The sequence below is a fragment of the Siphateles boraxobius genome, unplaced genomic scaffold (assembly GCF_051911475.1).
Source record: "Siphateles boraxobius isolate OS27281-9 unplaced genomic scaffold, OSU_SipBor_1 76, whole genome shotgun sequence".
Classification (NCBI taxonomy): Eukaryota; Metazoa; Chordata; class Actinopteri; order Cypriniformes; family Leuciscidae; genus Siphateles; species Siphateles boraxobius.
In genome coordinates, this window is record NW_027509204.1 from 604,127 (window position 1) to 623,485 (window position 19,359).

The window sequence follows — 19,359 nt, forward strand, 5'->3', positions numbered from 1 at the left end:
AACTAAACTCCGCTACACGTCGTGTATTAAATGCACAGCTAACCGTGGATTATCCGCTGCTGATACCATGCTCATTTGCCAGCATTGACAACTTAAAGCTGTTATTGATGTTTACAACGCAATATTTGCCTGGAAGGAACAACGGGCGGTTATTTTCATCAGTTGTGTCTCGTTGAGAAATATAATGATTCGGCAGAAATGGAGTTTAATTTATTAGGGCATACCTCAAGTGGAATGGATTTGACTGACGGCGCTCTGAAAAGTGAACAGACATATAAGCTGAATTGGAGATGGTAGAAGTGAGTGGGTCCAATATCATTGGTCATAAAAAGTGGACATATACACACATATACAATGGCTCCGACGCCCATGATTTATGACCTTTTCCCACCCTGTTTCCCATCCTCTGATTCAAACAGTCTGTTTTGGGGGTGTTTCCCCTTTAAAGAAGGCATATAAGAAGCTTCATTGATAATAATTCTGATAATAAATCAGTGATGCCCTTAAATGTAAACTTGACTAAATTTAACATGTTATTACAAAGCAAAATTCAATTATTATATGAATGATATCACCGTGAGAGGCCAATACAGCATATATAAAACAATAACGGTTCTGTAAAACATATACTCTCTATCCTGTCAGAGGGTTTTGATGGGATTGACGCTACATCTAAATAGTGATACATGTGTGTGCAGGAAAATGTTCAAGAAACACGATTGTTTGCTTTGAAGTGATTTTATTTACTATATAAAACATATGTTTAAGAAAAAAGAAAGTTACAACGTTACAAATCAATCTAGCATTCATAGTTATTTTTTATTGATCTATTTTACAAATAAATTAGGCGCTTGAATGTAATGGCAAAGCCACTGTCATTTCAAGATCAGTTATATTACTAGTACTATATATATATATAAATTCCATATTAATGTAGCTTTACCCATGTCAAACAGGCAACTTATGAGACTTTGTTCAATCCAACACTAAAGAACCAGTTTAGCAAAGATGACTCAACATGTTAGCACTTATTACATCTGTTATACTGTATATCACATAAATGAACAAATGACGGTTCCATTACCAGGAAAAAGATGAGTATACACAACAGTTAATGATAGAATATTTGCTATGAGAAACTATATATTTATTCATCACACACAGTGTAATGATCATCATATTTTACATTCTGAAAAAAAAGTTGCTTCACAAAAGGAAAAAAGAAAGACAATAGATAAGGAAATTAAAAAAATGTAATCGAAAATATGAAAAAACACTTTGCTAGATTTAATTTTGTTGATCATTGCAGGAATGTGTCATGGCAGTGAAACTCGATCAAGCCAGAGATGCAGCATGTGTCGACACACTCATGACACTTACAGAAACACTGTTCCAGCAGTGGCTTATCTTGATCATGTCAGTATCTTTATACTCTTCACTCTGATGGTTTTGTCAATGTAAGACCAAACCAACACCAACTATTCCAGTTTTAAAGTCATGCAAAAGAAGAGAGCAAGAAAAAAAAAACTCATTGCATTTAGCTTGGAACCATTTCGATTTTTTTAACATTGTTTAATCATATCTTAATGCAACTGTATGCATTTATCGTGGAAGCAATTGTTGTACTTTTTGAGTATTTTGGGAGGATTTCATGAAAATAATGTCACAGCACAATTTCTTTCTGTTCTTGGGTTCATTTTCTTTATGCAAAACAAACAATAAAATAATAATCTTTATTTTTTTCTGCTGATTTTGGAGTTTCCAAACATTGGACACAATTAGTTAAAAGCACTTAAACGTTTGTTCGATAGATCATGACTGTTACCAAATCCAGATCAACAACTCAAACATGAAACACCTCAACAAATGACACTTGCTGAAAAACCTAAAGACACTCTAATGTTAATAAAACTAGAATTAAGCGTTTCTTTGGTTGGCCATCATTTTCAAAGTTTACATTTATAGCAAAAGGGTAGACCAGACCAGACCATCCAAGACCCAGACCAAGACTAGACCCTTCAAGACCAGATCCAGTACAAGACCTATCCTTGAGACCAAGACTAAGACTAGAACCTTCAAGACCAGATCCAGAACAGAGACCTATCCTCGAGACCAAGACCAAGACTAGAACCTTCAAGACCAGATCCAGAACAGAGACCTATCCTCGAGACCCAGACCAAGACATGACCCTTCAAGACCAGATCCAGTACAAGACCTATCCTCGAGACCCAGAACAAGACATGACCCTTCAAGACCAGATCCAGTACAAGACCTATCCTCGAGACCCAGACCAAGACATGACCCTTCAAGACCAGATCCAGTACAAGACCTATCCTCGAGACCCAGAACAAGACTAGCCCCTTCAAGACCAGATCCAGAACAGAGACCTATCCTCGAGACCCAGACTAAGACTAGAACCTTCAAGACCAGATCCAGTACAAGACCTATCCTCGAGACCCAGACTAAGACTAGAACCTTCAAGACCAGATCCAGAACAGAGACCTATCCTCGAGACCCAGACTAAGACTAGAACCTTCAAGACCAGATCCAGAACAGAGACCCATCCTCGAGACCCAGAACAAGACTAGACCCTTCAAGACCAGATCCAGAACAGAGACCCATCCTTGAGACCCAGACTAAGACTCTTCAAGAACAGATCCAGAACAGAGACCTATCCTCGAGACCCAGACTAAGACTAGAACCTTCAAGACCAGATCCAGAACAGAGACCTATCCTCGAGACCCAGACCACGACTAGAACCTTCAAGACCAGATCCAGAACAGAGACCTATCTCGAGACCCAGACCACGACTAGAACCTTCAAGACAAGTTCCAGAACAGAGATCAATCCTCGAGACCCAGACTAGACCCTTCAAGACCAGATCCAGAACAGAGACCTATCCTCGAGACCCACACTAAGACTAGAACCTTCAAGACCAGATCCAGAACAGAGACCCATCCTCGAGACCCAGACTAGACCCTTCAAGACCAGATCCAGAACAAAGACTTATCCTCGAGACCCAGACTAAGACTAGAACCTTCAAGACCAGGTGCAGAACAGAGACCTATCCTCGAGACCCAGACTAGACCCTTCAAGACCAGATCCAGAACAGAGACCTATCCTCGAGACCCAGACCAAGGCCTGTCTATCCAAGAATCAGGCAGCACATTCTTAAATCAAGGTGGTGTATTTATTGCAACCTTAATTCAGTAATATTTAACAGTTGTTTTAACGCCTTTTCATTTATTTGACTTTACTGAACAAGTGATAAGTCAAGGATCAAAAGTTAACATTTTTCATGTCAGGTTTCCTCAGACTCAACAAGTGTCAGTCCATTGAGATTTTGCGATATTGTTTATATCCTCACTGCTTTCTGTTGGCAGTTCTGCTTAAAGTTATTCACACATTAGATAAAGAGACATGGAAAATATAAAGAGCATGACATATTGAAAATAGTTATTTATAGCTCTATAAGCCGTATTGAAATGAATGCTGCAATGGTGTGGGTCTTGCCTACACCTCTGAAGAGATCTAACCTGAACAGTGTTCGTGTGTGAGCTTGAGTTGTTTAACAGCGCCCCTCGTGGTTCGGTGCAGTCCCGTCGTGGCCCCTGGCTTTGATCTGTGTCCAGGCGTCCCCCAGTGCTTTAGTGAAGTGGTCGTCGACGGAGCCTGTGATGGACAGGTTAGAGACGGGCTCCTCGTAGATCTTGCCCAGACTGCGCCGGAAATGCTCCTCAATCACAGGGTCACACTCAGAGTCTGTGGAACAGAGAGATCACGTGATCAGAGGACCAAAAACACTGAATACATTAGGGATTTTCATGGGAGCCATTTCAAAAATCAATCATCCATTTATCACCTACAAATGGATAAAGAGAAGCCGTTTTATAATTTTACTGTAAGATTTATAACCACACCAGCTGGTAATGATGTGCTGCTCACTCAGACTCAGAACACACACTTGTGATTACGCAGTCATTGGTAGATGAGCTACCGTTGGTCTTGCTGCTGGATCCAGATGTGCAGGCATTAGGACACATGTGGCAGCTGGACAGACTGCAGGGCCGGTTGGTGGCAGGAGCACAGGTGATCACAGATGGACGATTCTGTTCGGAAATATGTCGGAAATATGACAATTCTCCATGATAATGCATATGCACACATTCACCAACACATCCTATAAAAGTGGAGTCACTGATGTAGAGTCAACACTCAACAGCCTTTCCACCATTAGTCCGTGAGGCGGGCAGAAAATTGGTATCAGAAAGGGCACCAATTCTAATGCTTATTTCTCAAAACAGACATGCCCCCTGACCAAAAAAATGCATGATAGCAGTGCCATGTAGGTAGCTTAAGGTATGAAAATTACAAATTTTGCATTTAAACGTGCTGAAAAAATCTAATTATGCAAAATAAATCTCAATATTGATAAACTGTGTTATTTTAACATATCTATTGCTTTAGATCTTCTCTTTTATGATGAAATATTACTGAGAAATAAAATAAAATAAAATCATATATAGGACAGAAAATATACAAAAAACTAAAGAAAATATAACACAATTTTGACATTTTATTAACACAAAAATAATATTTTGTGCAAATATGGTTCAATATATCTCCCAACATATTTAGGAACAGCATGGGCCGCATGTAGCAGCAGTCTACCATCGGCCTCTTCCTGATTTGACAGTAGCTCTTCCACACAGGTGCTTTCCTCTTTGAATAGCTTCCAGCAGGTTTCACCACAGGTAATAAACATAGTCCTATGTTCAAGCTTGGTTCTGTGTACTGGATCTTTCCAGTAGCTGCAAATGAACTCTACCAGACTGTTCTTGTAACTTGGTGATGCAAGGAACTTTCTCCATTGGGTAATGCTATGTCCTGCTACAATGTTGCGAAACTGGGTACCACTTTGTGAGCCCCGGTTTTGTCTCTCAATGTCCTTAATAGAGTATGTACCATGTACTTCTCAAATTCATCAAACAGCAGGATCAATGATGGACTTTGGACAACCATCTCAAATGTGTCTGGTGAAATGTCATCACTGAGGTCTTTCAGTACCTTGGGTGCATCTTGCACTCCAGAACTTAGGTTTTCCTGTTCACTGAAACGACTCCAAAGTTTTCTCAAGAGGGCCTCATAAACCAGTTTATGAACTCTTACACCTCTGTTGTAGCTTCGCCCTTCCAGTGTTTTTGAAGCTGAGCCTTCCATAATCAAACTTGCTTCAATGCATAAATCTCTCAAACCTGCATCCTGAAAGCGTTTGCCTATAACTGCCATCCACGTGCAAATTGTGTGGAATGTTCCAAGTCTGAGGATGATCCCACTAAACTTGTCCTTATGCTTCCACTTAATTTCCGTAGCCTTGGCATATAAGGCCTGATCGAATACAAGTATTATCTCTTTCAGATCGAGGGTTTTCATGATTTTGTGAGACAGCACAAATATCTCATGTACAGTTGCCATATCAGAGGCAGGGCCATTGATGGTAGGAAGATATCCAATGCTACTTTGTGTAACGGTCACATTCTGTCTAGTACGTATGTTGAAGCCAGTCCACCCAGGAATAGGTTGATTCTGTTCAGCATGACATTTGGTGACTAACCATACTACATTCTTCATTCTGGCCTTGTTCCTGCATTCTTGATAATCTACTTCTTCATGGACCATGGTAGGAGCTGAGGCCTTAGCGCCGGCATTGTACACAGGCAGGTTCTCAGGCATGACATCTTTGATACTTATTTGCCTTTTGGGCACTTCATAGGACATTGGTGGAAGTGTTGGACCCTCTGTCAAAGGCTGGACTGCCATTCCATTGATCCTATGGGATGTTCCCTCTCCTGTCAATGTCTCTTCGTTTCTGTCTATGTTGTCCCATCCTAATGTCGTAGGCACAATGGACTTTATGTTGCTAGGAAGAACAGCCAAACCTGCAGCATCTGCCATGGTTAATTTCTGCAGGCACAAGGCTGTATCTATCACCTCTAAGAAAGTTTAAGATACAGAGTGTCCCAGGCGATTCTTCATTTGGATCAATTCAACATTTCCTGTAAGCGCCTTAATAGCATAAGGAATCAAAATATGCTTGGGCATTCTTATTCTTCCTTGAGTCACTGCATAAGTTATATCTTGTCCAAAAGACACGACAAGTCTTTGTACCTTTTCAGAAGCCTTTTCAAATGAGTCACCACTCAGCAATACAGCCAAAAACTCTTTGATTTCACCAGCCAGCTTTACTGATTTCTGATCAAGTTCAAAAGGATTAGGTTGCCATGATACTGACGGCCTCTCTTTCTTGATGGCCGTGCGTACAATCAAAGCGGTTTCCTCTATGCGGTCTGTATAGGTTGTTTCTTGACTAGGCTATCATGTATTGCACTGTTCTCAACAACAAGATGCTCCATAGACAAAGTGTCAGGATACATCAGTAACCTGCCATTGTTAGACTTGCAAAAATGTAGGGAATCACCAAATTCTGCCTCTAATCTTCTTCTAAGGTTCTTGATGGTTGATTCCATCAGAGTGTCAACGCCACTTTGTGCATATACTCTCTGATTCTACATGTGAGAATTGTAAACTTCATAACACAAGGATGTTCCATCAGTTCTTCCCGTATGTATTCAGACAACTCGTCAAATGCAGCTGCTTCTGCTGTCTGCATAGTTACTGCAATCATTCTTTTAAACTGGTTGGCTAGAACTGCATTCCTAACTGCAGCATCAGACTGCCAAGACACTGACTGCATTAACGGCTCTCTACTTTTTGTTCCTGGTCTGAACTTTGAAGACTTCTCACAAAAGATGCAGATTTTTTCATACACCAATGAACTACAGCTCTGAGTTCGTATGGACCTTCTAGCCATTGTTTCTGTACTGTCTAATGGCTTGCTTTTGAGTGTTTCCAAATCCCTTTTCATTGTAAAGAGACTCCGGCACCTCCTGTGATACCATATTTGTGGAACATCTCCTTCAGAACAACTCTCAGCCAAATCTAATATGTCTTTATGATTTCTTATTTCTGCTGCCTTGACCAATGTTGTCCACGAATTCCAGTCCTTTGGTGCTGTTAAATTCTTCTCTGGGTCCTCTTCAGTGCAGTGTATTAAACACTTGTTTTCAATTTTAGGACGTTTCTTTTGAGGAGATCTCTGTTCCTGAAGCTTATACATATTTCTGCAAGCTGTAAATTAATTTGATGTTTATTGTCTGCCTTCAGGAGTGTAATATAATAAATGTCTGCTTATGTGTGTTTCTGTATATAGTGTGCATCTAATATAAAGATATCTCAAGCACACAGCAAAATCCCCAGTGTACATATGTACACTCTCGGTGTACATATAGGTCCAACTACAGGGTGTTAAAAATGAACACTGAAGCAGTGTTGAAGTTAATGAGATAATTAAGTGATTAATTAAGTGATGATTGACCACTAGTGGTGACACTTAATGTTAATAAGAAGAATCGTTGAAGGAAAGAGAAACAACAAGAACAGAAAAAAGAGAAACACAAGGAATACTGACTTCGAGCCATTACACATTATTGTACTTATTATTACCAGTGTATTTCTGTCATACATCTACACACATTCTTATTTATATTGAACAGAAGTTTAGATGGAAATGCTTTATGGAATGTTTCGTTTCATGTCACCATAATGGCGATCAGTGTTTGCTTTAGTTGGGCTCTGGACTCTTTGCTTTTTAACATTAGTTTTTCTCTGGCTGCTCCAACTCTGTGTTTATAAAGCACATGTGTTACTGCAAGAGAAACCATCGTAAGCCTAATTTGATCGTACAGACCTTTTGTTGCAATCGTTCTACGATCAAGTTAGGCGTAAAATGCTTTTGGGAAATACAGCCCAGGTCATGATGGTTATGTTTAAACTATGAAAAAACAATCCTGTAGTGTCCTGATTCACTCAACCAGCATTATAAACTGATTATACAAAGGTCCTATTCATATTCATTTCAGTAGCTAATTCTAGCAGTGATTTAATAATCTGGAGGTTTTAAAATCCCACACAGACATCAAGAATCTACATATGAATCTCAACAATGGTGACAATCACACAAAAGATTCATGTTGCAGTGCATGATGGGAGCCACCAATCAAAATGCATCCATGGCTCCCATCATGCATTGCAGTATGAATAAATTTATACAGCTGAATTGTCCTGTAATTTTCATTGTTTTTCCTGTTTGCATGTTTTTTTGCTATTGTTTTGTTATGACTTTAATAGCTTGTTTTGTGATGTTCAGAGTTGATCTGTGTGTCACTAGTTTGTTTATTGTCACCATTGTTGTGATTCATATGCTGATTCTTGATGTTTGTGTGTCTAAACACAAGAGCTCCAGTGCACAAAGATTTTTCAAAATTGTTCATATTGCTGTTGGATCTCAAACTGTAGAATCTCAGGGCTTCAATCACCAATACTAAAACACAACATCAATCATATAGTCAAATATTTAGACTCTGAATGACATCAGTGAATAAGATCACTACGTGATGATAATGCCATCATTACAACATATTGTTAGCAGGTTTTCTCATGCAATAACAAATGTGCTTTATAAACACAATGTTGGAGCAGCCAGAGAAAAACTTACAATAAAAATGAAAAGGTTCAAGAGCCCAACTAAAACAAACACTGACCACCAAAATGGTGGCTTGAAATGAAAAATTCCATAACACATTGCCGTCTAAACTTATGTTGATTCTCAATAACTTTTAAAGATGTATGACAGAAATAAAGTCACACTGGTAAGTGCAATAATGTGTAAAGGCTTGAAGTTAGTAGTTCTTGTGTTTCTCTTCTTTTCCGTTCTTATTGTTTCACTTTCCTTCAATGATTCTGCTTATTAACATCAGGTGTCACCACTAATGGCCAATCATCACTTAATGAATCACTTAATTATCCCATTAACTTCAACACTGCTCAGTGTTCATTTTTAACACCCTGTAGTTGGACCTATATGTACACCAGGAGTGTTCATTTAACACTGGGTATTTTGCTGTGCACCAGTACACGGACAGTCAACAAATGTACAATTTGGACAATTAGCATTCACGTCACTTGTTGTTTAGTTATCCATGGTAATTAGCATACAATGAATTGACTTGACAGATTAATCAATAATTGTATAATATATAACATTGCAAAATCCATTCTGTTACCTGTTACATGGAAGCATATACAGACTGGTCTACAGTTTAAAACAATGAGTGAAAGCTGTACACCACTATGTTTTATGTAGAGAAATAATTATAATAACTATATTATTGAAACAAGTTAAAGTTTTGACAATATTCTAACCTAGATATCACCAAGTATAAATGTTTTGGTACCAAAAATAATGAATTAAAGAAATAACTGACCTTACGTGGAATTCGCCAAATTTTGGGAGGGTCATGCATAAAATTGGTGATTTTTGTACCTTAAGCTACCCACTAAGAATTGCTATCATGCATTTTTGTGGTCTGTTGAATAAAAAAAGAGCAACATTGGTGCCCTCTTATGATACTAATTTCTGAAATTTGGGGGTCTACCTCACGGACTACATCAGGACGAACGGTTCCGGTTATATTTACACTTGAGCCTGGCTCCGGTTTCTCTGTATCTGGCCTAATTGAGCGAAGTAAACAAGTTAATAATAGAATTATAATATATTTCTGATCATCCTCGCTATTTACATCTCATACTCATTAATATTAGATTGCAAAGAGTGTGTTCTCAGTCCCACAGTGAAGTATCCGTAGCGGCCGGGCCGGATCAGCACCGAATGGAACAATTAAGGGTCAATGACACGACGTGCATTTATCTGTGTCCAACTACATTATTTCCTTTTAAAATTATTCGATAAATTCATGACATGCATCACTTTTTTCTATGAAACCTATTTAGTTTGAATTCATTTTCAGTACATTCAAATAATAGATTTCTTTTTTTCTTTTTTTTATCTTAAACCCTGAAAATGTCAGGTGGCAAAACCGTCCGCACACACGAACAGACTAAGAAAGTAGTGTTTTAATAAGAAGAAATTCTAAATAAAATACTATGGCATCATTTTTTTAAACAAATTTGTATAAATACCAGTGTTTTTAAAGGTGTTGAGATCATTTAAAAACTTTTGTTAAGTCAAGTCACCTTTATTTATATAGCACTTTATATAATACAAATTGTTTCAAAGCAGCTTTACAGTGATAACAGGAAAATTATGATAAATGATGCAAACAGTGTTCATTTCGGCTGTACAGCAGCTCTAAAAGAAAACAGTGTCATTGTTCAGCCAAAGTCTGTTGATTCAGTTCTTTTGTAAAGATCATCAATTAATAAATTAGTTAATTTCATCTATAAAGCAGTTCTGCAAAAAAAGTTATGTCATCCAATAGAATCATCATTGCAGTCAAATCAATAATACTGTTATAATACATTTATATATACACATCAAGCTTTGTCTATTAATATTCTATTTTTATTATTATTATTCTAAAATATTATTTTTCAGGTAAATTTGTTTTCAATTATTTCCATGATGATCATTTTTTAAATAATTTTAGATGCCACTATCAAATCAACTAAAGAAACATCGGTCACACTTTATATTAGGTGTCTTTAACTACTATGTACTCATAAAAAGATTGTTAGGTATGATGTACCGGTTCATGTTGTTTTTCAAAAAGTGTTTTTTTTTAAATATAAGTACAATGTAAAACATGTATGTACACAATAAGTGCCAAATGATAAATTAAAATGTTAGTACATGGTAATTAAAGACACTTAATATAAAGTGGGACTGAGAACCCTCTGAAACTGCAGTTTGACAAGCTACTCATGAATTAAAATAGTTAAAACAGTCAAGCGACTCTTCTGACTACAAGTTCCTATCAAAAACTAGCTATTAGTTGCATTGAAACTCATTTTATTTTTTTATAATTACATCTTATTACAAATAACTGAATATGATTGTTAATGAATAATGTTTTAAGTACAAAGTTTGGGGTTTAAAACAACATCATTCAATACCCTTCACAGGGAGTTTGATTGACAGGCGATCTGACCAATCATAATCCGCCATTTTTGTCTGACAAAGCAGTCAGAAGAGATAGAAGATAGTAGATAGTTAACTGATGCTATAAATGAACTAGAAGGAAGAGATGATCGGTTCACGAGCAGCTTTAGCTGAGGCTCTACAGCGATCTGTCAGACACATTAAAGAGCCACAAAACTGTATTTATTGTTTAAATTTCTTTAACAAAAATTACCAAATTTGAAAGGTGAGACTTTTGTTTCATATCAAAAGTAAGCTGGTCTGTCCTGTGTCAGTGTGTTGTCAGTGTCCTCTGCTCCGCAATGTATTTTTCACTGTGTGAGAACATGGTGTGGTGTGAGAACGGCGTGGCTTGTCGGACATAGCAACAGTAACTAAAGGGGGCGGGTCTTCGCTTACTGACAATTATGATAAGAGTACAGTTTTATTTTGTAAACTATCCAGAGATACAATACTCAAATATATCCTATATCTTAAACTGACTGTCAAAGTGCAAAATTGCTACAAATGTCACATCAATGGAAGAACAAAATGTATGTAAATGAAATTGCATACACAGTAAAGTTGCAGGTTGAACTCACAGCACATGCAGTGATGCAGCATTTACTGTGAATGAAGCTGCTCTGAGACACCAGTCATGCGCTGCTAGCGTGAACAGTGCACTTCCTTCAGAAAACAGCACTATTTCATTAGGTCACAGCCTTTGCCATGTGATGACTGCACTAAGCTAGATCACGATTTGGATTTCTGTTCAATTGACATGCTTTGCCAATGCAATGACGAAAAAAACATGTTAGTGATCTTTCAGGTCTTTCAGGTTCATTATAAAACTGTGAAGGGACAGATTAAACTATGGAGGGGCACCACTGAATGTGCTTGAAGTTTTCGCTGCCGACAGTGTTTTAATCTTGTTTGTATGAATTAAGTGTAACCATTACTAGTCGATTCACCCATGTTACATGGGTCAAAAACAACTAAAATAATACCTTTTACTCATTTCTTACCCATAAATTGAGAAAAAGAGAGACATAGCAGTAACGTAAGGTGATACTGGCCTTCATTAATAGTGCTGAGTAAAAAGAATCCATTAAACAAATATATAAATAAATAAATACTGTCTTTATGTTGATTTTTATTAATTTGGAGATTCCATTTGAAATTATGTAGATCATAGATGAATTGTTTATTGCAGGACTAAAAAAATAATAATATGATGTGAAAATAATGAATATATGAAAATGAATCATAACACGATTCAATTAATTTACTGGTATACATGTATGATTATTTTTAAAAGTAAAATCAGATGCTAAAGATACTATGTACCTGACTACTAGAATGCAATAATTAGAAATGAATATGAATAAAATACCCAAAGTAATAATGTGTGAGACACTGTAGACAGTCTAAGAGTTACTTTACTAAGATTTTGCAATAAAATTAGGAATATATATATACCTGTATATATATATATATATATATATATATATATATCAGATGATACAACCAAACATTTATTTATATATATATATATATATATATATAATAAAATAAATTTAATAATTTATTTAAACACTCTGAAATGTTATTTAACAATTGAAACTTGTTTAAACACATTGTTCTTGACTCAAAAATATACAAAACATCAATTTTGAAAGGATGATTTTTTTTAGAAACCTTTTTAAAGCTTTATTTGTCATTGACCCTTAAGAAATGAGAACAGTTTGGATTGATGGTGGAAAAGTTAGTTAAAAAAAGCTAAAGTTTTTTAAAAAATCTCTTTTTCTATTTGAGGGCACGTTTACACGGCAACGATATGCTTAAAACTGAGAAGTCTTTCCTTGAGTTTTCCATGTACAGACATTATCAAAACGAGCCCCGTCCACACGGGTCTGTGGAAACGACTAATAACGCAGTGTTATTATTATTAAGCTGCTGGAAAAGAAGTTGGTGATGTCACTGTTATGAAAGACTACGCACTTGTGCTCATACGCATTCTTTTACTACAGTGAACTCGAGCCGATCGCAACATGCCTATAAATGACAATCTATCATGTTTTGTCCGATTTTCATTCTAAGGATGTTAATCTTGATAATACTGTATTATTACATTGTCTTCTGGGTAAATTTCATCTTCACAAAGCCAGAAACATTCACTGTAATCACAATTTTAGAATGTTCTCCTCTGATATAAAGTCCCGTTTTACTAAATGTCAAAACCTTTGAACACAAATGCTTATATCATCCTTGAGTCTGTTGTAAAGAACCTTTGATTTTTCAGGATGACAAAATGTTATATTGTGTAATTCTTATAACCACATGTGATGATGTCTGTACAATGAAAAAAAATTGGAGTAGGATTTACTTGAAAAAAGCTAGGCAACTTTTTTCACTCAGAAAATAATAGTAAATTTACAAAGATTTGCCAAGTAAAAACCTAAACATATTTATCAGTAGCTTTAATTAGAAATCTTCAAGTTAAATTTACTTGGAATTTGGAATTAAGTAAACTTTACTTAACCTAGTTAAGTGAAAGTAACAAAGAAAATAAGTAATTTTAACTTGGCTAGTAAAAGGTTGATTAATTTCGATTTAGTTGAAATTTCCTTTGCCTTTGCATTACATTTCACTACAACAATAATATTGAATTTTATTAGTCATGTGTAGTATGTGCTTTACTTAGATCATCTAAGTAATTTACATTACATCACGTCAGATGTTAAGCATCATGTGAATGCAAAGATCTTAAAACTTGGTGGACAATACACAATGGCGGTGACATTTGATGGGTCGTTTTTGTGTTTGAATGTGTCATTTTGAGCAAAAAATTTACTCAATGTCACAAAATGGCAAGTTACTAATACTGACAACAAAAATCAATGATAAAACAGTGTAAATACAGCTGGAAACCATTGAAAAATGAACCTCATTAATTATTCAAGGTCCAGTGCATGATGGGAAACCCAGTATCAGAAAAGTTGAGTAATTTTTACTTAATTTTATTGAGTTGATATTTACACTTTCATTTCTACTCGCTTGAATTAAGTACTGATATGGAATTTACTTAGTTTTTTTAATTCTTGCCTGAACTAACTTTTTCATGTGAATTACATTGTTTTTTTTTCAGTAGTATTTACTTCACCAAAAAATCATTTTTTACAGTGTATGTCCCCCTTATTCCTTACTTTTAATATCAGTATCCTTTCATTTGCAAAAAAAAAAGAAAAGAAAGAAAAGCCTATAGACGTGCATGACTTCACCGTTTTCACGGATTGGCGTTTTTGTAGTTTACAGAGATGACAAGCCCCCAAAACGCTGTTGTCGTGTAAATGCAGGGGCGCAGATGGCACTAGGGACGGGGGGGGACATGACTCCGCCAGATTCATAGTGACACGATCCGTCCCCCGCCCTCATTATCCCTACGAAAGGCGACAAAAATCGGTAAAACAGAGGATTAACGAGTGTTTTCGCAAGGTACATTAGCCAAAGTAGTGTCCCGGCCCGGCGCTGCTTCAGAATCGGGTCGGGGCAGACGCAGACTGACACAATAATAATCTACACCGGTCACCATTACTTTGTTTGTACCCACGTTCTCACTACACGCTGTTCTTTTTGTCAATAAACACACGATGCCATCATGCCACCGACGTTTACTCTCTGTGTGTGTGTGTGTGCGCTACGACTCCTGAGGAGGATATGAGGAGCTGGTAGCTGCCTCAATCGTGCCTGTAGGGGCGGGCCGGTAACCATAGTGATCATATGGTTGACTATGCCTGAGCTGAGTCGGTGATTTTCTGAACTGAAAAAAATCGACTGTATAAATGCCACATAAAGGCAATGAAGAGACAAAAAACAATCACCTCATTTTTTCAAAAACCAAACAATGTAAGTATCCTATGCCTGTTGACTTTCCCAGATGTGGCAGATTAGATTTGTTAAGGGGAATAGCTAGCCTGACAATAATGGCAAGAAGGCTTTTGCACTTAGTAAACACAGCAAAATGTGGAGACCATAACTATGCATTTAGGTGAGTGGACAGAGACAAATAATGAATGAACACAAAAAGAATGGTTGGATAAATCAAACAATTTATCGTCGTCAGGAAATAATGTTTTATCTTATAATTTAACCCATTGTATTGTATAAATTGACTGAGGTATGTTCACTGTCGTGTAAGCCACTATAAAAATAATTATAATAAGTAAATTTGTGTGGTGCAAGGTTTATGCAAACAACAAATAAAGGCCTACATAAACTTCTGACATCCTCTTATAGCAGGAAATCATGTTTTTTTTATTGTACGGACTGGAGCAACGCAATCTGGAGGATATAGATACTTAAATTATGGGCTATGAAAAAGATTTCTTAATATGTTATTCATCATTTGAAAGATATTTCTAATCTATAAATTGCAACAAACTTGTAATTAACACTTAAATTTAAATTTTTGAGTTATTCTTAGACATTTTTGAAATAGTAGTTTTAGCCATTAATTCTCAGGAATATGTTGTATTTCACATTGTTGTGAAATTCTATAGAGGCATAGAGGGTTAACTGAAATTATAAGATTTAAAATGTTGTCCTCCTGGCCTGCAGGCATGTTTCTGATGACAGTAAGGCCCTAGTCAGTCAAGTGAGGATCTGCGGGAGGGCAGCCACAAAAACTACTTTGCTGAAGACATGTTTTGATTGGCATACTAGTCAAATAACAGTCTGATCATGCATTGCTAGTGGTGATCAGGTAGGCCTTTGTTTACCTTTGTTTCATGGTTGTTTATCCATGATTTCAAATAAGAATCCCCCAATGGCTTTTTAGTGCAAATCATTAATCCAAATTACGCAAAGTAACTACTTGAGCACTAGTTAAAGCCCAAATTACGCAAAATAACGAATTGAGTTTAAATCATTTGCTGACAGCTTGGTCCCCCCCAGTTAAAAAATCCTATCTGCGCCTCTGTAAATAAACGCGTAAACCACATAAAAGTGTGTATTTAGTTTAATCAGTGTGTAACCGCGGAGCCTGACCTGCTGGGGTTTAGTGCTGGATCCAGGGCAGAGGAGCGGAGGATCTGAGCCGTGTTTGTGTGGATCAACTGCAGGAATGGGGAGCGGTGGGAGCACACGCCGGCTATGGAGAGCGCTCACACACACGCGTCCCAATGAACTGTAGTTACATGACTCCGGACTCACCGCATGTCCATTATGATTCCTCCTAAAAAAATCACAAGAAAAAAAGACATGCTGTGCAAAAAATCTTAAATTATTTAACAATCCTATAGCAGAAACTGTCTGCATTGTAAATAACGGAGCCGCAGCAGACGTACAGATGCGATCTCATTTTGTGCATGTGTTCTTCATCAGAGTCTTGGTGTTTCCTCTTGGTTGGGCTCACGGGTTGACAGCCTGAGTTCAGCAAAACCCTTGATGCCCCTGAATCATCTGTCAATAATTCATATCAAACACCGTAAAGGCACAATCATTACTGTCAGTCATATTAATCACGTTTGTCAAATGTTTTGTGATTAGCCAATTCCCAATAATACTAATATTGCTTAGAATCAACCACAAATATATTAGATCATCATCATGTTCTAATATGTAAGTCAGACAAAAAAAGTCAATGAGCTTTCATATGCAAATATTTTATTGAAAATCTTATTCTACAGAATACATAGGGTCAAGAGTTCAGCAGTAAAAATATTTACCATCAACATTTATTCTTAAAATGCAACTCAAACATGCAATGATATATATGTTTTTCTTCTGCAAGTCACAAATATCAACTGTAAGTTACTGATTTAATAATGAAGAAAACTTCAATAAAAGGCTGAGATCCTTGGAAAGAAAATATTCAAATATCAGATCATTTGACTTTATGACACAGGAAGCTTTAGCTCAGGCCAGGCTGAACAATATAGAGATTCATTTATTAATTATTAATGTATTATTTGTAAAATAAATGTTACCCAGAAACATATTTTTAAAAACATTTTCTAAAAAGAAGAAATTAAGATATGTACACTAACTTGTACTCACTGTGTATGGAAAATATGTTATTACTTTTTAGTCATGAAATTTAAATGTTTCTGAAAATGGCCTTTATTTTTGCATATGAAACCAAAACACAAAGATTACATTTCTAAGAAACCTGCACTATAACGTTACTATTATCCTAGTGGCTCCGATGATATTATTCCATAATCAAGTATTAAATATGTATTGTTTAGGAGTTGCGAATGTTGTTACTTACCCTCATATGGGTTACAATGCAGCTTGCTGATGTTATTGTTCATTTTATTGACGAATCGATTAATCAAAATATGCATTTTACCACAAACATGAACATTTAAAAGCAGAATTATAATCGGGTACTCCCGCTATCTATAGAGCTGAATGTATCGTTCTTTCAGAAGGGGAACATGAGCAATCTTACATTCACTGATAGTAAGATGTGGAGAAAAAAAATAATGAAAAGTTTACGTTGTTTTTAGCATACTGAGCAAGCTATGAGTTGTGACACCAATCTCAATAGTTTTGCAGTCATCAAAGACGACTGCTATTGGCCCGTCCTGACCAGCGCGGAGAAAAGCATCACGTGTCAGGTGACCTCACCGTCTCTCTGCTCCTGAAAGGTAACCGTCTCATGAAAAACTCTCGCGATAGTATACATTGACGTCACTTTCCCGCCAGAACCCCCCAGCAGGACTGAGTGGCAAAACATTCTGCAGCAAACTGCGAAAACGGGATTAACAAACGATTACAAGGTAAATACAGTTGGACTCAATGTTTCTTAAAACTCACAAAAGAACCAGTGGTCCATGGCCATTAACATCTGGCCAGGTATCGGGTTTCCTGACACATGAACCAGATTTACACGCCTGGGAAATACATAAAGCAAAGACTGAACACTTTATGCTAGATAATATGGTGCATTCAAGTTATGTCGAAAAGATCGTATTTACAAGCTAAATGCACATAATAACAGAGTGGGACGCTCTGGATTTTCTTTAAGCCCCGATGTTAACGAGTTGGGGGCGTGTCAGTGAGAAACGTATTATAGTATAATAATATATATAACAATATTTTATAGGTTTACCTTATGTAGCCCCACCCCTCTGCAGCGCTGCGCACATTGTCTTTTGTCTTCTGGTTTGTATTTTCACTGCAATATAACGTATTTATGAATGAACGGCTTGTTTCAAAATCTTCCCGTTCTACTGACATACTAAGACTTCTGCTTTAAACATTGCTCATGATAACTTTTGTCAACTTAACTAGCCTATAAGTAAATCCACTTCACCAGTTAATTATTCCTGAACTACGATGCCATTGAAATACACAGAGCGACGGTGCACTTGTTTCTTTTTTATTTTTTTTTATTTTTTTATTTTTATTAGACATAACATACAAACAATAACATGACATCCAAAAAGACAACAATCCAAGAATTTCCAAAGTTAGTTTAACATAAGTAAGAAACTAAACTAAAATATAAAGGAAAAATGAAAAGAAATATATAAAAATAAAATTTAAATAAAGGGACTAGGTTTAACTATTTGTATAATATAATAGCTACGAGAAAGTTACAAACCAGTAATCAGTATTGAAGAAAAAGAGAAACATCATATAAATCTTCACTGTTCAATTATCTTCAATTCTTTGGCAAATACAATTGTATCAGTGCATTTCTTATTATCTTTACATTTAAGAGACTCAATATACAACATAAAATCAGTCAAAAAAACATTCAAACAAGGCTTAGAATTATTGAATTTACTCTTATGAATGTGAAATTTACCTAATAAAATCATAAGATTAATCATAAAATTTACAGACCTAGTTTTTGACTCAAAATATATGATAACATCTTTGGGTGTTAATACAAAATTATGACCTGATTTCCGTTGAAAATATATAGTTAAATTTTCCCAAAATTTTTTAGAATGATGACATTCAAAAAAAAGATGTAGAGTTTTTTCTGGCTGATTCAGACAAAATGAACAATTCTCATCAATCTCCATAAATTTCGATAAAGTGTAATTACTAACATAAATGTTATGAAGTATTTTTAAATGTATTTCTCTATATTTGTTAGGTATGCAAAACCGAAATGGAAGCAACCAAGCTTTTTTCCAGATAATCTCTGGGAAGCAAATATTCCAGAAAAATTTCCCTCTAGGCTGAAAAGACCTATTTTTATAAAATATATTTCTAATAAATTTATTGGAGCACTTTTTACTATTAAGGTCCACACCATTTAAATAAAGTACAGGATCACTTCTACATATGTTAAGGGACAACAT

The 19,359-nt window shown here is 36.1% G+C and overlaps 1 protein-coding gene across 8 annotated transcripts; it reads right to left on the reverse strand.

Annotated features, from left to right (window-relative positions):
- Positions 1–722: 722 nt before the first annotated feature.
- Positions 723–17,673, reverse strand: LOC143724569 (transcription cofactor vestigial-like protein 4). Of its 8 annotated transcripts, none has more exons than XR_013197414.1 (9): positions 17,307–17,669; positions 16,381–16,495; positions 16,082–16,268; positions 3,965–4,109; positions 2,897–3,762; positions 2,445–2,787; positions 2,330–2,387; positions 2,132–2,158; positions 1,716–2,016 (listed from the first exon to the last, which is right to left on the reverse strand). XR_013197414.1 is itself a non-coding variant. In XM_077217723.1 (5 exons), exons 1-5 carry the CDS (start codon positions 17,380–17,382, stop codon positions 3,569–3,571), a joined length of 684 nt encoding a protein of 227 aa, XP_077073838.1. In that variant the 5' UTR covers positions 17,383–17,673; the 3' UTR covers positions 723–3,568. The 8 variants fall into 8 exon arrangements, 2 of the variants coding, with proteins under 2 accessions (XP_077073838.1, XP_077073837.1); XR_013197412.1 differs by having other exon boundaries at positions 2,074–2,158; XR_013197413.1 differs by lacking the exon at positions 2,330–2,387 and having other exon boundaries at positions 2,074–2,158.
- Between the last annotated feature and the right edge of the window lie 1,686 nt (positions 17,674–19,359).

Bases quoted from the DNA above. Each gene is read 5' to 3' on its own strand.
- LOC143724569 (XM_077217722.1), bottom strand. From the start codon at position 17,382: ATGCATATTTTGATTAATCGATTCGTCAATAAAATGAACAATAACATC. The intron at 16,496-17,306 runs GTAAGTAACAAC...AATTATTGACAG, and splicing joins GCATTGTAACCCATATGAGG to ATGATTCAGGGGCATCAAGG. The intron at 16,269-16,380 runs GTACGTCTGCTG...TGATTTTTTTAG, and splicing joins CACAAAATGAGATCGCATCT to GAGGAATCATAATGGACATG.